Genomic DNA, 23,329 nt, shown 5'->3' with positions numbered 1-23,329 from the left:
CCTGGCCCTGGATTTCTCAGTCCTGAGGATAATGTTCTTTTGTTTGCCTGCTCAGCACCTGCTTGCCCCGCCCACCCCCACACCCCCTCGAAAAGCCAAGGGACCAGGATGGAACCTGCTTTGGCCCTTCCTTCCTGCATGTCACCTGGGTGGCCCTTCGTTCAAGGATTTCCCAGTTTCCCAGCTACTAGAGCCTGATAGGGGTCAGGGTCACCTCTAAGGAGCCTTCTGTTCTCTGAATCAGCAGGCTTGTGCTGAGGAGGAGGGGGGATTTTAGTCCCAGCCTCTTGGTTCTCAGTACTTTCAGAGCTGAGAGCAAAGGAACTGGCAAGAGCTGACAGGGTGGAACAGGAGCTTTGGGGAGGGCAGGGCCCCCTGGGGAGCTCAAGTGCCAGCACTGATCCCAGCCTGGGAATTTTGCAGACTCAGCCACTGAGGACCCCACCCAGAGTGAGGCTTGTGGGTCTGGATAAGCAAAGCAGTATGCAAACTCCCAGGCCACACCTGGGGCAGCTGAGTGCCCCCCAGGAACCCCAAGCCCAGAACCAGCCCTGACTGAAGCTAATGAGTCCTGCAAGGTGGACCAGACTTGTGAGTTCAAGCTGGGAGCTGGGAGGTTATCTGCAGATATTCTCTCCGTATCTTTAGCTTGTTAAGGAGGGCTACCCAGCCAAGAATTCTAGCACACCAGAGTCCTCAAAAAAGGCAAAGTCCTGCCTGTTGGCTCTAAGAAGTGTAAGGATTGGGGGCACCAGAGGGCATGACATGGAGGCATAAGCAGCACCAGGAACCTAGATGGGCAGGTTCTCTACCCTTTCTTGGCCAAGTGTCAGTGTATTCCTCTGCAGGAGCCAGGACCAAGAGCCTTATTTTTGGCTTGTCCAGCTGGCTACTCTGACTTCTGGGACAGGAAGTGAGGCTCTGAACAGCTTCTAAAGCTGCCCTTTGCTTGTTCTCTAGAAAGTCAGTGAGTGCCCTGGAGTCATCCAGAAGAGAGTCTTTTAACTTTATTTGCATGCAGAATCTTCTGTCTCTAGAACTCCCCCATTCCTGAATGACGGCATCAAGGAGGAGTCAGAGTAGACTAAACAGAACTTCATTAGCCCCCAGGGCTGTGCAGATCAGAGAGAAAGGGGACAACGAACATCTTTGGTTCTGCTGCCCAGTCTTCTGCTGATAGAACCTGCTCTTATCCCGGCCAGAACAAGCTTGAATTCAGCTCTGCGTTGGCTAGTGGGCCTAAAACACATGATCTGTCCCTCTCTAGGACTCAGTTTCTCCCTCTCTCTAACAGGACCCAGATGCTGCAGCCTGGAGAAAGGGGTCTTCTAGCACGAAGCCTGTGCAAGGCTTGGGTTCACCTGGGGACACGGGAGGCTGACACCAGGCGGACTCCTCGGGAAAGGAAAATGTTCTTGGGGGAAGCTCCTAGGGACCCCTCCCTGGCACAGCCTTCGGCCCAGGCCGGCTTTCTACCACAAGGAATTCTACCCTCTCTAAAGTGCGAGCCACCAGACCCCCAGATCCCAGTCTGGGCGGGACATACCGGAGGGGGCGTGGTTTGTGGGCGGGGCATTATGGGGCGGGGCTTTGCCACTGCAAACTCCGGGAGCGGCGGCTCCGGTTACCTCCCCGCGGCCTCCCCGCCCGGCCGGCTTATTTTTCGTTTCCAAATTAACAATTGAAAACGCTGCGGCCTGAAAGGCGAGCAGCGGGCCAAGCGGAAAGTGTGAAGGTGCTGCGGCGTCACCGAGGCCGGGGGCGGAGAGAGTGTATTCGACACCCCGACGGGCCACCGATCGCCCACCCAGGAAGGCCGACGGCGCGAGAGAAGGGGGGAGGGACAACAGAGTCTTGCCCTGATGTAACCTTCCGGTGCTGCTCTGTCCAGGGTCGCAGGACCCATTGCTCAGGCTCGGGACGATGCCAGCCTTCGATGCGAGGACGAAGGGGGGAAAGGGGAGAGAGCACGCTAGGGCTAGGTTTCCACTCTCAGGCTGAGTGCCCAGGCTGGGCAGCAGGTGCCAGGCAGCACCTCATAGCACCGTCCTTAAAGGCTCCTAGTGTCAGGGAGTTTCACGTGTGACCTCAAGCAAGTCATTTCAGCTTGACTCGATTTCCTCATCTGGAAAATGGAGATAAAATAAGCACCTTCGAAATAGATAAAGGAGGCTGGCTCACAAGAGAAAATTTTTCATAGCAGCTATTATCTGTGTTGTCAGTGATGTGGTAGTATTGAGTCCTAGGTACCCACCCCTCTTACTCCCACCATAGCCAAAGGTGCTGATCACCCTCCTAGGGGCCTTCTTGGAGACCCCAGGGCCAGGAAGGTCCTGGTAAGGGGCTCAAAGACTAGGTGAGAAGACCTGGGTTCCTCCTACAAAGAGGAGTGGTGCCGGGTCCGTATCATGAATATCCTTGTTGCCCAGTGTATGAGGGGTAATAGATAAACTTCCTGTTCCCTGACAGTTAAGTCCTGGGCATGAACACTAACTAGAGACAGGTTTTAGCCCTCCTACCCCTGTAAGCCCTGTGAATAAAGAAACTTCATCTTTTTCATGGTCTCTCTCCAACACCTAAGACAAGCCCGGTGCAATGTAGGTTCCCAATGACTATTGAGTGAGTGAGTGAATAAATGAATGAATGAACAGACCAGTCAGCCTGGGAAAGCCTCTAGTGGCCCCTCTGTAAAGAGAGCAGGGAGTTACAATGAGTGTTCCCTCCCGTCCAGAAGCCCAGGGCAAGTGGCATGACAGGAGTGGGAGATATAGGGAGACAGAGAAGAAAGCCAGCATTCTCAGGAGACGGAATAAAGATAATCTATCTCCTGTCTCCCCACTACCCAGTCCTGGCCAGCTTAGGACTCAGCCTGATCCCTCTAGTTGGTTCTTCACAACCTCCTAGGAATTCAGGACTGGCCCCACACCCAATCTACTTGGAACCCAGTGTGGAACCCTGTCTCATGTCAGTCCCACAGCCTTGGTCCACTTCTCACATTGACTTCTATGGTCTCTCCCATGCTTGGAAGACCTCTCCAGCCCCAAGCATCCCTGCTCAACTTTTGGGAAGGAGTACCCCTCCAGCCCCTTAGGATTCCAAGCCCTAGCTGGGCGCCCTCAGAAACCTGTCACTGTCTTCTCTGTCTGGTCTGTGCCATGTCCAGCTGTTCCTCCCTCTGCTCCACGCCATGGACATTCATTTTCTAAAGCGGCTCAGTCCTGTTCCTTCACGTCAACCAGGCTGGTCCAAGTGGATGCCAAAGGCTTGAACCCTGGTGACTTGAGACTTTGCCATCCTTGTGAAGCCTGAGCAAAGGGAGGGAGGACCAGTACCGGAACACCTCTGACACTGGCAGGCCAGGGAAGGAGTTCAAATGGAGACTCACATATGGGAAGTCTAAATATTTAAAAGTTTAAATCAAGTCAACAAGCTGTTAAATAAATGTGTTCTGTTCTTCCTTGCACGTCTGCCTTCATAATGATCTGGACAACCAAGGTTGAATTTCAATTCTGGAACTCTTGGGTCCTGTGCTGGAATATGGCAGGGTAGTGGGACAGCCAGGCCCTTTGACCTTGTGGTCCTTATTAGTCCATGGTGTAGCCCTATTCTCTTCCCCCACTAGCCCTATCCCATCAGCCTCTGCTTTTGTTCACTGTGAATTAGCAGTCCTTGGTTTCTCACCCTGATTACCTGGAAGGAGAACCGCATACAGTTTCAAGTCTGTATTCAGGGCTATAGGGATAGTTAGAGGATCCTAGCCTCTACCCTGAACTCCACCCAAACCAGCCCTGCTTAGGTCTACTGTATATATGCACCATGCTTCTGAGTCAGGGTCCTATTGAGAATCAGGGCTACTGCTGCAAATGTCTGGAAAGCTCTAATCTAGGCCCTCCCGTTGAAGGCGGGGGGCGGGGGGATAAGAGCTGGGGACCACAGCAATGTAACAGGCAAACACAAACGCAGGGCACATCCCAGCACTCATGCCTTGAAGCTAGACCTAGCCCTGGGAGCATGTTTCTGATTGATAAGACCCAGGACCTCCGGAACAAGAAGCCATCAACAGTGTATAAGAGTGAGCTTACACCTGGGACCCTGACATGGACGTCAGCTCTGATTGCCCAGCTCAGGGATAGATTCAGGAGCCAGACCAGGCTCCAGAGAAGGAAGGGAGCCCTGGTATAAATAACAGTGGGGGGCCGGGATGTTTGAGCGCATCTCCCAGGCGACGGCTGTGTTTACTGCCCAGCGAGGGGGGGGGCAACCCACACATTTGCCTCCCTGACTTGTAGCCAAATTTCTCCAGGAAGGGGTGGCCCAGGATTAGCACCCCCCCCAACACTCCAACTTTATACCCCAACCAAAGGATCATCTGCTTGACATAGGCCTTAAACCTCCCTGCCGTTGCTGGCCTTCTCTAACCCCAAAGGCTGCTAAGTGCTTCTCCATCTACCCCAAGTACATGAGCATATTTCTCCACCCAAGACCTACTTCTGCTCAAAGATGGAAGGGTGGGGAGTATGAGACAGGCAGGGAGGGCCATGAGCTGAGAGCTGGGAGTGTGCCAGCATCTAGCTGGGGCCACTGGGCACAGGGCAGAGACAAACCTCTCCCACGGCCCTGGCCAAAACAGGGGGAGGGCTGCAGCCCCCGGATTAGGAGCGTGCAAATCCCTTTCCCCAGCCCACAGTTCATCCCATGCCTGTCATGTGAGAGTATTAGATGGCCAAACCCATCGTGGGGAGGGCTGGCAGGTGCCCTCTTGATCATGCACTGGCAGCCACACAGACAAAGGGAAAGACCATTGATGCAGGAGGGCAAGTGGGAAGGCCCTTTCCCGTGGGGCAGCAGCTGTATCAAGGCTGGGCTGGGCATGGGTTGACACTGAGTTCCAGCCAGCAAGTCAGCCCAGCCTAACACACAGATACACAGACACACACACCACACACACACACACACACCGAGAGAGTGAGAGAGAGAGAGAGAGAGAGAGAGAGAGAGAGAGAGAGAGAACGCTCTGCTCAGCTGTCTGATGGGTCTTTTCTGGGACAACAGCTAATTTGTACTCAAAACTGGGGCAGTGTGTCCATCACAGCTAGATACCTGGGCATGCACACATGTATATGCTTATGTGTGGAGGTCAGCCTCAGAGTCACATCAGCCTCAGAGTCACACCTAACTCTCTGCTGGGGCCCTCCCTGCCTGTCTCATGCTCCCCTCCCTTCCAGGAGCAGAAGTAGGTCTTGTGGGGAAATGCTGGAGTACTTGGGGTGAATAGAAGTGCCCTCTACAGCATTTGGGGTGAGGATGAGGGCAGGTCTAGAAAGGCTAGAGTGTCTGGACCATCCACCTCATTTTTTATACAAGGTCTCTCTCACTGGGGTCTAGGGTCCACTGATTAGGAAAGGCTGCAGGCAGCCTCAGGGTTCTGCCTCTGCAATGCTGGGATTACAAAATTGTATTGACACTGGCTTTTTACACATGTGCTAGGGATCAAACTTGGATTTTCATGCTTGGGTGTTACTCACTTTATTGACCAGGCTATCACCTCAGACAGACAGACAGACAGACAGACAGACAGACACACACACACACACACACACACTTTTTTTGTTGTTGTTGTTTTTTTGCAGTGCTGACAATCAGACACAGGACCCTGTGCATCCTAAGCAAATGTTCTGCCATCGAGTTACATTCCTTTCCCAGCCTCGGTATGAAATGGTGTGTGTGAGTAACATCTCCTCCAGGAGGTACTTCCATGAGGATTTCTGTCACAAGGATTCAGGGAGCTTTTTTTGAACACACACTGACTAAAGTCTATACTGGGCAGGTGTGCTGTAAAGTACTCTGTGGACCAGCACATGGGAGAGGGAAGCTCCTTTCCAGCACAATGGCAAGGCTCAGAGGGTGTGACAGACAACTCCCTAAGACCAAGCTGTGGTCTGGGCTCAACTGCTGATTTACATTTAGTCCCTGTGCAGTTCAGAGCCTCAGCCTCTTCAGCAGCAGCATGGCAGGATAGAGTGTTGTGGGGGAGAGGGCTTGTGAGACTGGTGACTTCTAAACCCTGGTGAGCTATACGACAGGAGGGGAAAGAGGAGCTGAGCCCTGACTTTCTCCTGACCCCCATCATTGTCTCCATCAATCCCTGCACAGTTGCATGGGGCAGTTCTAGTTTGCATACATGCCTGAAGATTTCCCTACAGGCAAAGTTCCCAGGGTTGTGGGCCAGGTTGAGACAGCCAGGCCCAGGGCAGAGTTAGGAGGGGCTATGGAAGGGTGCTCTGGGATACGAGAGAGTCTTGGGGTAATCAGGGGAAGAACAGGCTGATTGAGATGGCATCCTGGGGTTCCTTTCAGAGTCCTTCCTCCATCAAGGTCCTGCTATGTCCCAGAAAGGCATTTCTAACAGAAATCTGCCTGTCACCCACACTCAGTCCCTACCATTGCCTTCTCCCAGGAAGCCACGGCTGCCCAGCCAGTGTTGGGACTACACTTGAGCACTCTATGCTAGGATCCCACAAAGTCTGCAGTACCTACAGACTTATCATGCAGTGTAGACGCCCATCCATGTCTCCCATGGAACAGGCTTGGGCCCTGACTCACTGCTCTATCTTCAGCTTCCGGTTTAGGGCGCACCCCCAGGGACTGCCAGTGAAGTTTCCTGGATGAGAGCAGAATTGCCAAGAGCAAAGAGTGAGTCCCACGTAGTAGGACCAGGAGGTGAGAGCAGAGTCTTGAACTTGATGGTTGAAGTGCTGTTTAGGATGGTCCCTGAGCAACAGATGCTGTGAGGATGAGGAAGGTTCACGAGGCTGCAGCCTCCAAAGCTGGATGTCAAGGTTTGGGTCTTGGCCCAGCTACTAACATTCAAGCATGAGACGTTAACTACCTTGGGCTTCAGCCTCATCGGAAAAACTGGCCCACTGGCAGGATTCACTTCGTAGGACTGTGGAGAGGCAAGTTTCCAGAGCAGCGACTGTCTGGCTTTTGGTAAGCACTCAATAAACACTCGCTATTATTATCTTTACTGTTACTGAGAGCTGGAAAAGGGGGAGGAGCCTCGGGAAAGGAGGTGCTGCTGGTTGCCACCCAGAAGACATGCTTCCCTTCCCACTGCAAGCATGACCTGCAGCAGCCCTGTGCGAGGCTCCTACCCAGATACAGCACAGGGTCCCTGCACACTTGGACTCTCTAGACACTGTTTGGACTGAATCTAGAAAATTCTCATTCTCCAGCTACTCCTTCCTGCCACTTTCCTGTTGTCAATGACAAGGGCTTGTGCTTAACCAGCAAGATGCAGCTTCCATTTCTAACTTACAGGCACAATGACTTATCTATGTTATAGGGATCATGGTGGGGTTCATAACGTGCTGTGTGGAAACCAGTTAGCACAATTCTGGTTACAGATCAGGTGAAGATCTTGTTACTAAACATGGGCTCTGAGTGTTCTTAGGACCCCAGCCTGGTGCATCTCTGAGCCCAAGAAAGGAACTGCCATGCTGGCTAACCTGTTCTCACAGGGCCAATCTGCTCCACCATGGCTGAGTGTCAGGGCTCAGACAGAGATGCGGGGTCCAAGGCTCCAGGGAAGTGGGAGCCTGTGATAGGAAGATTAAAAATAAAAAAACCAGCATCCTTCCCTGTTCTTCAGAACACTTCCTAATTCACCAAAACTTCAATCAGCAGACAGCCAGAGAGGCAGGCAGGATGAAACTGGAGTTGAAGGGTGGGAAGAGACTCAGTGAGAATGGACCTACCTAGTATTATACAGGAAGCAGAAGCGGAGCAATTCTCAGCTTGGAAACTCCTGGTCCAGTGTTCCTGATTTAGGCTAGCCCAACCCCTCAGGCCAGTCTTGGGAAACAGCCCAAGGTGAGGGGTGGGCAGGACCTGGGGTTCTTCTGTCCCCCAATAATCCTTCCAGCTGCCAGGTCTCTTCCAAGTCCTCTGGCCCTGTTGGTCAGGAGCCAGGACAGGCTCAGCTCTTGGAGATTTCATGTTCTGGTTGCATTTCCAAAAGCACTTTAGAGACTGCATAAAGTTTTCAACTTTTTATTTTGCCTAAGTAAGGACATTTTTTAAAATCCCGCCTCATCACTTCATAAAAGAAAGCAGATAATCTCAGACTTTATGACAGTCTTTGAAATGGACTGCATTTAACCTAAAGAGAAAGTCACCATGATGTCCTTATTTTCCTCAGTTTTTTCCTTGGCCATTGAAAACCACCCTGGGCTCTCTGCTTATGCATTGGAGAAGCACTTGGAGCTTGAGGGTCTCACATGTGTGGGTTCTAATCCTGGCTCTGCAACGGACAGGCTGCTTGACTTGGTTTGCCTCCTTGTGCTGTCAGCAGAATGGGAACAATAGCAATGCCGGCCACAGGGACAGGAAGAACTAGGCAGCTGTGTGTGCAGAGCAGCCGATGATCGATGATCGGGAGGCTTGGAGAGTTCCTTCCCCCATCTGCCCCTTCCTACAGCTCCTGAGGGCCAAAGGATAGGGGCTCCCTGCCTTGAAACCTTCACCCTAGCTACTCCTGCCCATCAGAGCTCTGTACTCAGGATACAGGCAGAGAGAGTTTCTAGGACTTGGAGGGCCAAGGAGTCCTTTCTCCACTCCTCTCCAGTGAGTAAAGCCCTTCTCCTCTTACAACTTGGCCACCACCACTCTCTCATGCCTGCATAGTAGTATTTCCAAATGTGAGCCATGCACAGTGCTCACCCAGTGCTCACCCTTCCCTACACGGCTCTAACCGTTTATTGAGAAAGAACCAAGAGTAATACATGGGGCAGAAGGTTAAATTCTGGGAGACTGCAGGGTCTCCAGTAGAGTCTGAAGTAGAGAGGATAGAGAGAGGAGCCAATGTTCAAATGGGGCTTCGAAGGATCAATAGGAGTTGGTGACACAGCAGTGGGTTCAAGAGAGAAGTATGTGACCAGCAGCCTAAGGAAAGGTACACCGAGCACTTAACAGTGCATTGTAGGTCATTTCCAAGAGGAGGTGCAAAGGGTGTCTGTAGGAACAGCTTCCTGGGGTTTGGAGGTGGGAAAGCTACTGGATCCAGGAAGGAGGACAGGTTTGGAGGGATAGGCTGGGATGTTCACTATCTGGGTACTATCTGGAAGTTCAGAAATAAAACCTTGAAGGGGAAACTTTCTTTTAAAAAAAATCACATAATGTCACAGGATTGTGATCCCACCATGAAACTGTAAGGAAAGGGCCCAAGATGAAAGCCCAGAATTTAAGGACAGGAAAAGCAGGCATAGGGAAAAGGAGGCTTGAGCCTCCAAAGGAGGGGGCTAGTGGCAGAGTGCTTGCCTAGCAGCAGCACAAGGTCCTGAGTTCAATCTCCTGCATCCTGGGGAACAGGAAGTAGGTAGGAGGGCCCTGTTAACTCAGACCCCTGCTAAGGCAGAGAACAACAGACAGCTTAGCACTCGGTTCCAGAAGTCTTGTTTTGGGTTCAAATGCTGCTTCTACAATGCCGCTTCTTCAAATGTTAGCCATGTTAATGTTAGGCAAGTCATTTAACTCCTTTTTGTGGGTTTGTGGATTCGTTTGTCTGGGTTTTTTGTTTTTTTTTTTTTTTTAGACAGGGTCTCACTGTGTAGCTCTAGCTGTCCTAGAAATCACGAAGCAGACCAGGCTGAACTTTAACCCACAAACATCTGCCTGCTTATGCCTCCTGGGTGCTGGAATCAAAGGTGTGAGCCATCATGCCCAGCAGTCATTTAACTTCTTTATGTCTGTCTGTCTGTCCATGAGCCTGCAAGTGTGGTGAGGGATAAAAGGCCTGCCTCGCATGCACAAGGCCCTGGGTTTGATCTCTAGCACCACTACAAAAACCTCCCAGATGTGGTGATGCCAGAGCTTGAGATAAGGAAGGACGAAGATATGGAGTGTAGTGCCAGTCTAGGCCAGTTAGAAAGACCCTACACACACACACACACACACACACACACACACACACACACACACTCAAAAAATAAAAGAGAGCCTGAAGGAGTTGCTGACATGCTCACTCAGCCTTATTCTGTTCCTAGTCCGTGTTCCTTCCCACCCCCTTGTGCTAGACCAAGGGTCCCCTTTCCTCCCGATCCCACTTCTCCCACTCTGTAGCCTCCAAGCAGAGCCGGGCAGGAAATGGCTGAATGTATGCAGGGGCGGCCCTTCCCTGGGGATATGTGGCACACAGCATAACAACGCCTATCTGTTGAGCTGTGTCCTGGGCCATCAGATCCTATCTCCTGACTCAGTTTCCTTATCTGCTCAGGCTTTGAGGCCTCTGGAGCTCTGAGGTTCTGACTCTCTGCAGCAAGAATGGACTAGACAGAGAGGCTGTGCAGGTCCCACCCACCCCACCCCTGAAGGAGGATTCTCTCAGGGGCTCAGGATCCTGACTGCACCTGGGTGAGGGTTGTCCCTTCTGCAGAGGGTGGCAGTCGGGCCCAGATGGGCCAGAAGCACCTGGATTGTGCTGACAAAGCCACTCTTTCTTGCCCTCCTTCTTTCCCCAACCCCTAGAGACAGCCAAGCCCAGCAAAAAATAAACCCAAAGGCAGAGACCTGGACACTCCAAGGAAGAGCTGCAAGGCAGGAAGGGTAAGGGAGATGCAGTAGAGAGCCATTCCCTCACTCCACAGCCAGCAGATACTGATTTATTTCCTTTCTAATGCTAGGGTCACAGGAAGCACATACCTCCCCTCTGTCCTCCATGCTGTGGAGGGGTATCATTCTTCTGCATGATGGGGATGATTAGAGTAAACCACGTTCAGCTCTGTTGACAGGCTTTCCCACATTTTGGAAAGAGTATCCCACAGAATCCCTCTCCAGCTCTTGGCTATTTGGCAGTCCTTCTTGCTATCTGACCTCCATCCCTTTGGTTTCTGTGAGAACTGAACTTTATCATCACTAGCAAGCTTGCTCCTGGACCACCAGCCTGGACAAGGGTCTGAGGAGCCATCTGAGACCCCACACCACCCACCACTTCCAGTTCTCTGAGGAGGAAGGATGAGGGAAGAATGACTGCTCTCTGCTCTCTCTGCCTGCCTCCCTCAGGCGCTGCCCACGGATTCTTAGCCCAATTAATCTGCTGCCTGGGGCTGCCCCCCTGCTCCTCACCCCTGGGTGCCAAGCTCCAGGACACACAGATCCTGCCTCAGGGACAGAGTTACCCAGTCTGCCTGTAGTCCTGGTGGGTTCCATCAAGCCTCAGAGGCCAGTGCATACCTTCTCCCCAGCCCCAGGAGCCTCCATGGGACTGGCAGCCTCCTGGGGAGCCCTCTAAATGTTTTGGTGTCTTTTGAAGGGCCCTAGCAGAGGGCTCTACAGGATTCTCCTCTGCCATTCCAACTCTTGAGTCAGCAGCATCTCTCACCACAGGCGTAGCTCTGCGTTTGCAATCCTGAGTAAGTGGGTTTCTCTTTCTTGTTAGGCCCATCTGGCAGAAAAGGACACTGAGGCTGAGGATTAGGGTGGAGAGTGGATGGGCATCTTCCCAAGTTTGTTCCAGAGACCCCTGATACTGGGTTACCTCTCTGTGTCAGCTAGCTGGAGGGGGCAGGGTGGTGTAGAGAGTGTGGTGGGCAGGGCTGGGGGCAACAACAGGAACCAAGAAACCCAAACCTCAACCCCACAATGGCACCCTGATGCAGACAAACACACACACACACACACACACAGAGAACCCAGGGCCCCAGAGAGAGAGAGCAGTGTTCTTAAAGCCTGGGCAGCTGCCCCACAGCCAATACCCCCTCCCCCATCTGCTCCCTACAGGCAAGGCTCTGGTTCTCCAAGCCTGGCAAAGCGCTGTGCTGGCTGATGTCATTTGTGACACAATGGAAGAAACAAATCCATAAGCAGCCCAGAGACTCAGGTTAGTGACTCCAGGCACTAGCTGTGGGAAGTGAAGATGACTGTCCCCTGACACCGTGGCTGGGAGGCCTAAATGAGACAAGATGCAAGGAAGAAGCTTGGAGGAAGGCACTGACTCCACCCGAGGCAGGAGAACATGAGCCTAGAAGTTTGAGGCTAGCCTGGGCTACAATAGGGAGATTCATTCTAAAAGAGAAAAAATTTCAGATGGGCCTGGAGGATGCTCCACAGAAGGCCACAACTTTCACAGACATAGTGTCAGGCTCCTGGCAGACACACAGGTGACATAGGCAATACCACTCCTGCTATTTCCTCAGTGTTCACACTTGCCTGCTGAGCCCAGGACCCTGTCAGACCAGCAGGACAGTGACTCACTGGCTGCTCTCCTTCCTCAGCCCTGGCCACCTGGAGGTAGCTGTGGTTCCTGCTGTTCAGATTAGACAGCCAGAGCTCAGAGACTTCCACAACTTTCACAGCAGCTAAGGGCAGCTGCAGAAACAAACCCTATCTGCAAGCCCAAAGGTCTCAGTGGAACTAGCTCTGGGGAAATGGAAAGCCTCCCATCTCCCTCCCACCCCTCAGGGCTGTCCAGGTCTAGCACTGGTAAGAACTGAGTGAGGAGAGTTGCCTACAGGGTTCCTTTGGTACAGAGCCTCCTCCCACTACTCCTGGGCCACTAGAGTGACTCTGATGGCTCCGAGAACTTAAAATTAATCACCACTCCAAGTGCTGCCTGCAGCCCAAGACTAATCACCTCCTAAAGCATGCCTGGTTCTAAGGTTGTGTGATTATGGGTTTCCTCAGCAGCGGGGGTTTGTAGACAGACTTCCAGAAGGGCTTCCTCCTCGAGAAGGAAAAATGTGTTAAGATCTGGGGCAGGACAGACAGACAGTGGCCTAACTCAGAAGGAGGAAGCAGCTGGTGCCAGGGGGAGCAAAAGGGCAAAGAAGCCATTGAAGAATTGACATCTTCACTTTCCCACTCCTTATAAAGGAAAAACAGAAGCACAAAAGTGCCACGGGTCACACACTCCAAGTCCTTCCCCGTCACATCGTGAAGGTGTTGGAGCATCAGGTTTCTGCAGTGCTGTCTGGGAGGCTGAGTGTCACCTTGGAGGAGAGTGTGTCCTGGTCTATGCCTGATAGACCCAGCCACACAGCAGGATTGGGCAAAGGGGCTCAGGGGGCCCTATGGGAGGAGCCCAAGCCAAACCCACTGTATCAACGTCTCCAGGCTGCTCATAAGGTAATCTGAGACCCTGGGAAAGGAAAGGCAGAAACTGCACTAAGGGAGGAGCCCCCCTGACCTGACATGACCACTGTGAAGCTAGTGAGAAGGTAAAGCATCCTTTCTCTCTCCTGGATGATGCCACATGTACATGTGTGGCATCTGTGTCAGGGCTGTGATGAGTACAACATGCAGCAGGGCTATTCTATGCAACGAAATCTTGACTGCCCCCAGAAACAGCAGAGCAGTTTCCACTCAATTCTATAAAATCTTATCACCAGCCCCTGGCTGCCGGTGTACTGCGTGCTAGGGACACAGATGCCCTGGAGGGTCTGGGGCCTGATCCAGCTTAGGTTGGTGGATGACAGCTCTGGGTTGAGGCTTTTCCTTATAACTGCATGGCCTGTCCTGGGCTTCCCTTTCCTCATCTGTCGATTGGAGAGGACAACAGGGTCTGCCTTACTAGGCTGGGAAGGGTGTGCGCCTGCACAAAGGCAGAAATCTCAGTTTGCACTCCAAGGGCCACAGCAGGTAGCCTCAGTGAGCAAAGGAATGGTTTTGGATAGGGAGTCTGAACTCAAGGTCTGGCCTTCTGCTTCTGATACCAATCTGTCATATGATTTTGGTCTCCAGAGCCTTAGTTTTCTGAGTCAGGATGGGACAGTCAGAATGTGAGAACTGACCTGGTCTGGTCTGGGTGTCCTGTGCTGGGATAATTTGTAGCCCAGGCTATGCTCTGTCTCATAAGCTTGGGGTAGGAGGTCGGGGGTGGAAGGATTCCAAGGTTAGGAGTGTAAAGGCCCAGGGAACTGTGGCTACCCTCCTCCTCATCCCATTCCCATAGCTTCTGACCCCAGGGACAAAGCTGAGAGAGGATGTTTACAGAGCCTTAAACCTTCACTCAGAGAAGTTTGCTGGGGGCTGGGAGCAAGGGTTGAATGGTGAGTACATACAGGCCAGGGAAGCATAGTGGGCATGGGGGAGGGGCGTGTTCTGTTGCAGCCCCTTCCATGTTTGGAATTCCAAAGGTGCTGGTGTGGTCCAAGGAGGTTATCACAAGGAGTGAGTCTGCCCCTAGGGAGTCAGTGACTTGGTTAAGTGCTGAGAGCAAGGTCTTGGGGAAGGGGGGGATACATGGCAGTGGCAGAGGCATTGGGGTGAGGGGGCAAAGTGGTAGAACTAAGGGCCTAGAGACAGAGAGCCCAGAAGGGTCCAGTGACCCTTCATCTGGTCTTTACAAGGAGAAGACAAGACAGGCTGTGTTCATTTTCCAGAGGCACAGCTGAGAGCAAGAGAGGCTCAATTCTCTATCCATAGGTGTCCTGGAAGGTGTAGGTCCTGGGAGGCCAATTGACTGGTGTGAGGGAGGTATCTCAGCATCTTTCCCAAATTCTCTCTCCTAGGCTCTTCTGTGGGAACCCCACCCATGGCCGAGGGCTCTGAAAACAGGTCCTAACTGAGGCTCTTAACTGATGCCCCATGCATAGGAACCCCACCCCACTCAACTTGAAGGGGGGGTTAAGCTAGAAATGCTACTCTAAGCACTTCTTGGCAAGAGCATGCAAGACCCTACTGCGAGAGACTGAGAAAGTCTGGAACTCCTAGAGAACAGGAGACACTTCTGTGTAGGCTCCCTCCTCCACCCCAATACTAACACCCATTCCTATTCCTCTCACCCAGACAGCTTTTCAGTCAACTCTTTCCCACCCATTAGCTCATCCATGAAGAAGACCCAAAATTTGAGATTTTTGCCCACTCTAGTAGCCTACAGATCTAATGCTCAGAAAGGCTCTCAGCTAACACAGTGTCACACCTCGCTCAACAGGAAGGGGCTCAGGCATCCCAGGCTCCTTGACCTCCGAGATCCATGGCCAGTTCCCTGGGATCCCTAAACATCCAGACACTGTCACACCATGTTTCTTCCCCTAGGGCTTCAATTAATGCTTCCACCCTGAGCTCCTGGAGACAAGTGTTCAGGACATGGGTGCCCCTAGCCAGGGCATTCCTGGCATCCGGAGAGAGCAGGATGTGGGGCAAAGGTGTCATCCAATTTAGCTCCTAGGAGGAAGGGGAGGCCCCTCTAAAGCACTGGTTGGTCTGGGTTATGCTGCCTTCATCTCCACATGACTGTCCTGGCCTGAGGTGGAGGAATCAAGCTAGGGCCAACTGACTTCTCCAGGCCCAGCTATGCTTTGGAAAAGTCACCTCCAAGGAGGAGCCTGTGGAAGGCACAGCTGTGCCCTGTGTCTTAGCCTCTTCGGGCATAAAGGGTCTGCCATGCATATATATATATATATATATATATATATATATATATATATATATATACTTTCTTTTCTTTTTCCTTTCCTTTTCTTTTGATGATGGCACCCAAGGCTCTGTCAGTAAGCCATACCTCTGGCTCTGGGTGCATTAACTTTCAATGGACGCCAGAGCCCCTATCCCACCAGCACTGAACTATATCACTCCTCTGACAAGTTACATCCGACAGACGTCCGTCTAGGTCTTTTGGAGCACACTGAGATGTGGGCTGCTCCTGATAATTCACTGGGATCCAAAGCCTGACCTTACACCATGAAGAGTCCTAACCTGGGGGGTCTCTGCACGACACCGCAGGGATCTGCACTACACCACGGCTGCCCCCTCTAGGTACTTAACGGTCTATAGGTTGGTCTATAGCAAGTTCCCTTCCTGTGTTCTTCCTGGTACCACCTTCCTCTCCTCCCTGAGACTCTGTGGTCCCTGTACTCGTGGGGCAGAGGCAGCAGGGCATACATATGTGGACAAGCAGAAAGACACATGTGGGAAAAGTCAGATAGAAGGGTGGCCAGGAGGTGGCCAGGTAGATAGACAGATGGACACACAGGTATCAAAATAAGAGGGTAGGTTCACAAAGCATGGAGACAGACTGACAGGTTGTGGGACAGACAGGCGGAGAGATTAAGGACAAGCTAACTCACACACAAAGGGAAACTCAAGTCTAGCAGAGGGACAGAGACAGATTGTCAAGTGATGATCAGGTGGACAAAGTGGGCTGCCCAGGAGACCCTGAAGTGGGCAGTGGTGAGAGCAGCTCAGTGTCTCTCCCAGGCACTTCTCAGCATCTCAGGACCAGGCCCAGCCCATTAACCGATATGGCCTGGGCCTCTCATGTTCCTGGCCGGGACAGGCCTTCCCCCAAGACTGCTTTCTGAGCTGCCAAAATTCACTCTCTACATCCAAGAGGGGTCAGTGTTTTGAAAGTTGTAGGAGCCTGCAGAAGGGAGGAGGGGCCCCACAGCGGCATTGTTTCCAAACATACCCCTCTCTTCTTTCTTTTTCCCCAAGCCCAGAGCCAGGCCTAGTACAGCTGGCCAGCAAGGCAGGAGAGCTGGGCCCAGCCTTCAGGGCAAGGCAGGACAGGGCAGCCTGCTGCCTCGGGTACTTCGAAGTTGAGGGTGCAGAGCAGACTAAAGAAGACACAGATCAAGTTGGAAACAGCACACAGGCCTGTCAGGGCCATAGGGACCCTAGACACCTAGACAATCATAGGCCAGCCCTGAGCTGGGTCCAGCCTGTTTCTGAAGAGAGAAATCGCCAAGGGGACCAGGTGGGAGCACAACACAGCTACAGAGCCTGAAAGGAGGGGGAAAATGTAGGGGCTAGGGTCTTCTGTGTCTGCAACACTGGGAGCGTGAGGAGAACATAAGAAAAAGAGAGCTTCGGCTTCGGACTTGGTAAAGAAGAGATGAGAAAAAGCTGAGTGCCGGCCCGAGCAGTGGGGCTCTGCGATCAGGAGGAAAGTGAGGATAGCATGCAGAAGAAGTTAGACTCGAGGGCAACAGGGGTCAAGGCTAGGAGATGAGGGGTTAGGTCAGGCTGGGAGACCGAAAAGGGGGCACAGGTCCGAGAAGGAGGACTGAGGGTCTGCCCCGGGGCAGGAGAAGGATAGAGAGGTGGAGCCAGCGCGGGGTGGAGGTCCCCAAGGAGTCTGGCTCACGCGGGGTCAGCGCCGGGACACGCAAAGGGGTGCGGGGTCCCCAACTCACATGAAGACGTGGTAGACGAAGGCCCACCCACGGGGCCGCTCCAGCACGTTGTAGACCCAGTTCTGCAGGCGGCGGTAGCGCTTCTGCGCGGCGGAGGAGCGCTGGCCGCAGGCGGAGCCCGAGCCGGAGCCCGGCCCAGGGAGGGGCGCGCCCGGCGGCAGGGGGCTGCCCAGAAGGCCGAGGCGACGCGGAGAGCCGCCCCCGCCCGCCTCGCCCTGTTCACTCTGCACGGCCGTGAGCGCCACCAACTCCGCGCGGGGGGCGTCCCCGGGCGGGGGACCCAGGCCGAGGCGGCGCGGGGGGGCCTCGGCCATGGGCGGCGCCGGGCAGGGGGCCGGGGCGTTGCGGGGCGGGGGCGCGCTCGGGCGGCTCAGAGGCGCATGGCTCGAACCCCGGGCCGGCGAGGCGACCCTGGGCGCGCACGCAGGCGGCGGGGGCTAGGGACCAGGCTGGGTCCGCGCGGGGTCCGGAGGCGGTCGCTCGGAGCCTCGGGGCCGCGGGAGCCCGTACTGACCGCCCGCTTCCCCGGCGACTGGGGCGGCTCTTTCCGACTCCAACTCTCTTATTACGCGCTCCATGCCGCTCGCCTTTCCACCTGCCGCCGGCGCGCCGCTCACATGTCACCCTCCCCCGCCCCGCCCCGCCCCTCCCCCGCCCGCCCCGCGGCCGCCTTCCCAAATCGGGAGGGAGCGAGGGACGAGAGCACCGGGAGGGGGACCCGCGCCCGACGCGGCGGGGCTGGGCGTGCGGTCTGGCCCAGTCGGTGTGTCCTGGCCCCGAGCGCGTGGCACGGGCAGCGCACCGGGGCCCGAGGCCAGGCGTGTAGGAGTGGTGGCCCTGGTGGCCGGCTCTGGAGAGGGAGGTTGGGACGTCTGGTCAGTGGTTGTAGAAAGTGGGGCGTGGACTGTGGAGTTGTGGCCGCGGTCGCTCGAGGGACACTCATATTGTGGAGTGGAGGTGTCTGCGTCCAGAGAAGTGCCTACTTGTGCGAGTTGGCTGGCCAGCAGTGGGTCTGCGTGGGTTCAGCGTGAGTGGATGGATGGATGGATGGATGGATGGATGGATGGATGGATGGATGGGAGTGAAGAAGGATGTGGAGAGCCGGGCAGTGCAGCGCGATGGGTGGTGTAAGAGAGGAGGTGTGCCCGTCGGGTCGTGCCCTTGGTTTCTTGTGCAGGGTGTTTAAAATGCGCTGAGCGCTGAGTGAAGTTGGGATAGCAGCTTCCTCCTTGCTTCTACTTGAAGGGCCTGGTGCCCTACAGCTACCGAGACGTATGAGGCGGTGTAGTTCACAGCAGAGTGCAGATGCGTCTATCCTCGAAGTTTCCTCGTCTTGTTGATGAAGGAGGAGACCTCAGTTGACCACCCTCAAGCAGAGGTGACGCTCCCTCCCTGATTACGGACCTGCCCTCATCTCCCCACCCCATCTCCGCCTCCGTGGAATCCCCCCTCTCCTATTCTCTAGCCGGGAAAGCTTGTTTATTAGGGGAGATAGGAAATATAGAAGTAAACGCTGAGCCAGTACTAGGGGAACGGAACAGAGCACTTGCAAAGGCCCCACCCAAACTTTCTCTAGGAGCACGCCTCTCCAGCAAAAAGTTCTCGGTGCCTGACCTCCGTCTCCAGCTGTGAGCTGGCTGGCCCTCCTGACCCTGAGCTAGGTGATGATTCGGGTTTGCTGGTCCTCCTTCCCTCTTTCTCAGCCTAAAACGATGGCCAAACCAGACGCTCCCTCCACAGGCCCTGCCCTAGGGTGAAGCGCTTCCGCAGCAAACTCTTCTCCACTCCTCAGGGAGGATCTCGGGGGACACAGCTAGCTAGCCGGAGGGGCGGGGGAGAGGGCGGGCTGCAAGCTCGATTCTCAGCTGTCAGCAAAGGCAGCATTGATCTGCTGAGCGCCAGAGCGAGAGGGCTAGAGGGAGGGCTATGGGCCGGGAGGGTGTGTAGGATCCGAGGACCTCAAGCTAGGATTGGCAGCCAGCCTTACCCCAACCCTAGCGACCCTTTCCCCTCCTGCCCAGCTGGGATGCACTCTGAGGTCTGACCTGAATCTCTCCCACTGCTGCAGGGCCTGCTGCTCCTGCATAGGTCATGCCCTGACCTACTGAGGACTGGAGGTTTCTAGACTTCAGGGGCCCACTATGGTTGCAGTGCGGGGGCTAGATATAACTATCTTCTCCCTATAAGCTGAAGCCAGTATATCCCCCACCCCATATATGGCATTGCCTCTCCTGACTGGTAAACTGCAGTACCCTGTCAGAGGCCCAGGGATGGGACTCAAGTCAAGAATTCAAATTACACAATGGAAAGTGGCTGCTGGGGTCTTTTGAGGCTCTGATCTTAGCTGAAATGGAACTTGAATTTGGGTTGCCCTTATCAGCACTCAGACTATCTAAAATTGGGTCTGTTCTGGGAAATCTGATCCTCCAGTTGAGCACCACCTATGAACTCATGCTCCTATTCCCACGTGGGAGATTGCCAGGCTTCTTCCCTCTGTGAATGGAACTCTGCAGGGAGAGGGTCTCATCATTTTTTCCAATTCACGGTCTATATTACCCCATCAAAGGCTAGGGGGCAGGTAAGAGACCTTAGTTCCTATAGGGTTGGAAGCTAGATTTCAGAAGCACCTACAGAGGTCCCAGAGGGCATCTCTGAAGGTCAGCACCTCAAGGAGGGTCATTTGCATTGATACTGAGAGGAGGGAGACACTGAGAGAGTTCTTCCTAGGGGGTGGGGGAAGTGGTAATAGAAGGGCCTGGCAAAGTTGAGCTTCTGTGGTGTGTGTGTGTGTGTGTGTGTGTGTGTGTATGTGTGTGTGTGTAGGAGGCAGAATAGAGAGTCCAGAGAGGATAGGTGGCCACTCTTGAGTGTTACTCAGTGGCCTTTCTGTGCCCATCCAGATTCCCAGAACATGACAGAGAATGAACTTTTCCCACAGCAGCCTTTAGTGACGAAGACACTTTTCTGAGCAAACAGCTGTCTCTGGCCCCCAGGACTAGCCTTCCTACTGGAGGGAGGTGGGGTATGCTGTGGCTTCCCACACGCCACCCTCTAACTCCCACATCTATGCCCTTGACTCCACCCTTAGCAACTTCCTCAACTCCACCCCAGCTCCTTGGCAACCCTGCCTAGTCTTCTGAGCTCATCCCCTGCCCCATGTTTCTCCCTGGCTCTGAGTTTCTAGGCTGTGTAAGAACAGGCCAACTCCCTGATCTGCTGTAATCCATCACTGTCTCCAACATCCATCAATGGAGCAGGTATTGATTGTGAGGAAGGAGGGGAGGGAGAGCGTTCCCTTTGCTGAGCAGCAGCTGTGGGCCAGGTCCTATCCCTTACAGAGAACACAGTCCTGTGCTTTGTGGGAAATGGGCTGAGAGGCAGGGACTCTCACCTAAGGGTATGCAAACAGAGGTGAGCTCACACTCTCACTGCCTTGTGCTTTCCCAGAACTCATATGCCGGGCCCTTGACTGCCAAGGAGAAGGAATTCGAAGGGATGATTCTGAGTCTCTAGCACCGACTCCTGCTAGGGAGTTGGATGCCCAGATCTGAGAGGATCAAGGTCTAGAAGTGGCTGGCACCTTGGTTCTTGGGGGCAGGTTCATCCCTGGTATTGACTTCTGTTATGACCTCAGGTCATTTCACGGCTCGGATTCCTTGCTGGAGTGGGAGGGTTGACTGCACTCAGCAGTTTTCAGCCAGTGTCAGCACCAGGGGTTCCTTTTTTTTTTTTTTTTTTTTCTTTTAGCAGACAGAATCATAAGGTGGTAAAGAATGGTTGAGGTGAGGGGCTCCAGTCTCTCCCCACCTGCCTATTTTTCCCAGATCTCTGATTTGTCTCCCCAGGAAGCTGGCTACATAGTCCAGGTGGTCTCAAAATTGCAGCAATCCACCTGCCTATCATCTCCCAGTGCTGGGATTACCAATGCATGCCATCTCACCTGACTTTTTCCTGAGTTCTCTTACAGCTGCTGGATTGCCAGAGACCCAAGAAGGGAGAAGCTGTCACTGGCAATAACAGAAGGCCACGAGCCTTCTTTGGGACAGAAATGGAGGGGACTTGGAGAATTACTTTTATGGCCCACAGCTCCACAAGACTGCTGCTTCTCTTTCAGCATCTCCCAAACATGCTTGGAGCTCAGGAGATTCCTACCTGTCAGGCAGCCTCAGGCTGGGTGGAGACTTGCCCAATAGAGCATTAGGCTTTATACAGTGTGTGAGAATAGCCAGGGCCTGGGACAGGGAGGGAAGAAGAAATGTGGTTAGCAGCAGACGCTCGAGTGTCTGGATAGCAGATGGGGCCTGAGCCTAGGCCCAGAGCAGAGGAGGGCTCAGGAGGGCCAGACACAACAATGCCTGAAGGCACAGATCAGCAGAGGCTGCACAAATAGGAGACATTTATCTTACTGTTCAGGTGAGAACTGGCAGAAGGTGCTCACAAGGCAATAGTAGGAAGCCACTGAGGGATGTGGAGGTCTTCTCTCTTCCATATACAGCCCAGAATGGACAGAAGGCTTAAGGACAGAGGGATCTGAAGACTGGGAGGGCTAAGGAGCCCCTTCTCCCACTCCCAGAGCTGAGTGTACCACTCGCCTGCTCCTCCCCAGACTGGGCTTGTCTGGCCAGACAGTTCAGAGACACAGAAGTGGGAAGAAGCTCAGAGACGAGTGTCTCTGAGCTCAGTGAATGTAAACCCTCATTGACCTTAAGGCCAGAAGGGGGGGGGGGGGGGAGAGACCTAAAGAAGAAAAGAAATAGAAGGGGGCGTGGAAACAAAGGTCAAATCCATTCCTAACTTGCAGGTGCCTCCTCTGCTCTTGGGATTCTTCCTCTGCTGGAGAGCTGGCCACAAAGATGGCCATAGTCCTGGGGGACCTCCTGGCAGGTCCTTTGTCTCCGCAAGAGTCACTGGGGCAGTAGAGCTGTTGGAGTGTAGAGGAAGGGCTGTGCTGAGTTACCCAGTATCATCTGGAGGCTCTCGTCTGTCATTCCAGCTACTCAGGAGGCTGATGCTGGGAGATCACAGGTGCTAGAGTTCAAGGCAAGTTTGGGCAACTTAGTGAGAGACCTTGTCTCCAAACAAATCACAAAAACAGGGCCGAGGATGTATTCAGCAGCAGAGCGCTTGCCTAGCATGTACAAGGATGTGGGTTCAAACCTCAGTACAAACAAACAAACAAATCAAGCAAGCAGGCTAGCTAGCTCTCCTGGCAAAATAAACAGGTTAGGAGGCAGATTTTGAGAGTAGGAGGGACTGAAGACCATGAGTGCAGGGGAGGGGAGTCATAAAAGGAATGGGTGATATCCAGTGAGGGAGGTATGAGTTCAGGGGGTCTTAGAAGAGGCAAGAGTCTCAGTGACACCACAGAGAGGCACAGAGAGCAGCACTTCCAGGGCAAGCTTCGTCTTAAGCTATCTCAGGCTTCTTTGTCTCTGACCTCAAGCCTCATCAAATATAAACAGAAGCTTTTTCTTGAAATGTTAGGTGTGGGAGATAAATGCTGGATTATTATTTTTTTTTAAGACAGGGTCTTTCTTGCTATGCATCATACATACCTAAAGACCTAGAAAAAAAATAGGACAGTCTGAAAGAAGTTTGATACAGTTACAAATCTTCGAGAAGATAAAGGAAGAATCAGCATCTATAAAACAAAACCAGGAAGACACCAAGTAGACACACGCAGCAGAAATGAACATAAATAATCTTCAATTTCAAAGGAACTAAGGTCATTGACATTGAAAAATAACAAACCCAATAGTAATGAGTAAATACAGCCGGAGAGAGAATCACTAGATTAGATGCTAGAACTGGGAAAATCGCCAGAATGAAGTACAGAATGAGGGAATTAAACATGTGAAAGAAGAGATATCACAAAACAAATGGGAATCTCAAGTATGTGTATCATTATGCAGTTGATACTGAAGGGTGACCAAGCTTTTTCCAGAACTGAGACATGAGCTTTTAGTTTGAAGATCTACAGACTGCCTAATAAGAGTACAAAAAAAAAAAAAAAAAACAAAAAAAAAAAAACAAACCAAAAACCTACATCTAGACACCTTTTAGACAAAAGTGTAGAATATCAAGAATAAAGAGGAAATTCTAAAAGCCACCAGAGAGAAAAGATCACTTATCTACAAAGGTCCAATAATTGAATTGACAGTAAACTTCTCATCAGCAACAACAGATGCCAAAAGACAGTG

The 23,329-nt window shown here is 53.0% G+C and overlaps 1 protein-coding gene across 2 annotated transcripts in view; it reads right to left on the bottom strand.

Annotated features, from left to right (window-relative positions):
- Kcnq4 (potassium voltage-gated channel subfamily Q member 4) overlaps positions 1-17,581 on the bottom strand; it is a 50,547-nt gene extending 32,966 nt beyond the window's left edge. For both annotated transcript variants that reach the window (XM_034503173.2, XM_076934279.1), the window contains exon 1: positions 17,130-17,581. In XM_034503173.2, coding sequence (XP_034359064.1) covers positions 17,130-17,443 — 314 coding nt within the window. In that variant the 5' untranslated portion in view covers positions 17,444-17,581. The remainder of the gene's footprint in view (positions 1-17,129) is intronic.
- Positions 17,582-23,329: the final 5,748 nt, after the last annotated feature.

This window comes from Arvicanthis niloticus, chromosome 5 (assembly GCF_011762505.2).
Source record: "Arvicanthis niloticus isolate mArvNil1 chromosome 5, mArvNil1.pat.X, whole genome shotgun sequence".
In the NCBI taxonomy this organism is placed as follows: Eukaryota; Metazoa; Chordata; class Mammalia; order Rodentia; family Muridae; genus Arvicanthis; species Arvicanthis niloticus.
The sequence above is the reverse complement of the archived record's forward strand: the minus strand, read 5'-3'. Positions and strand labels throughout refer to the sequence as shown.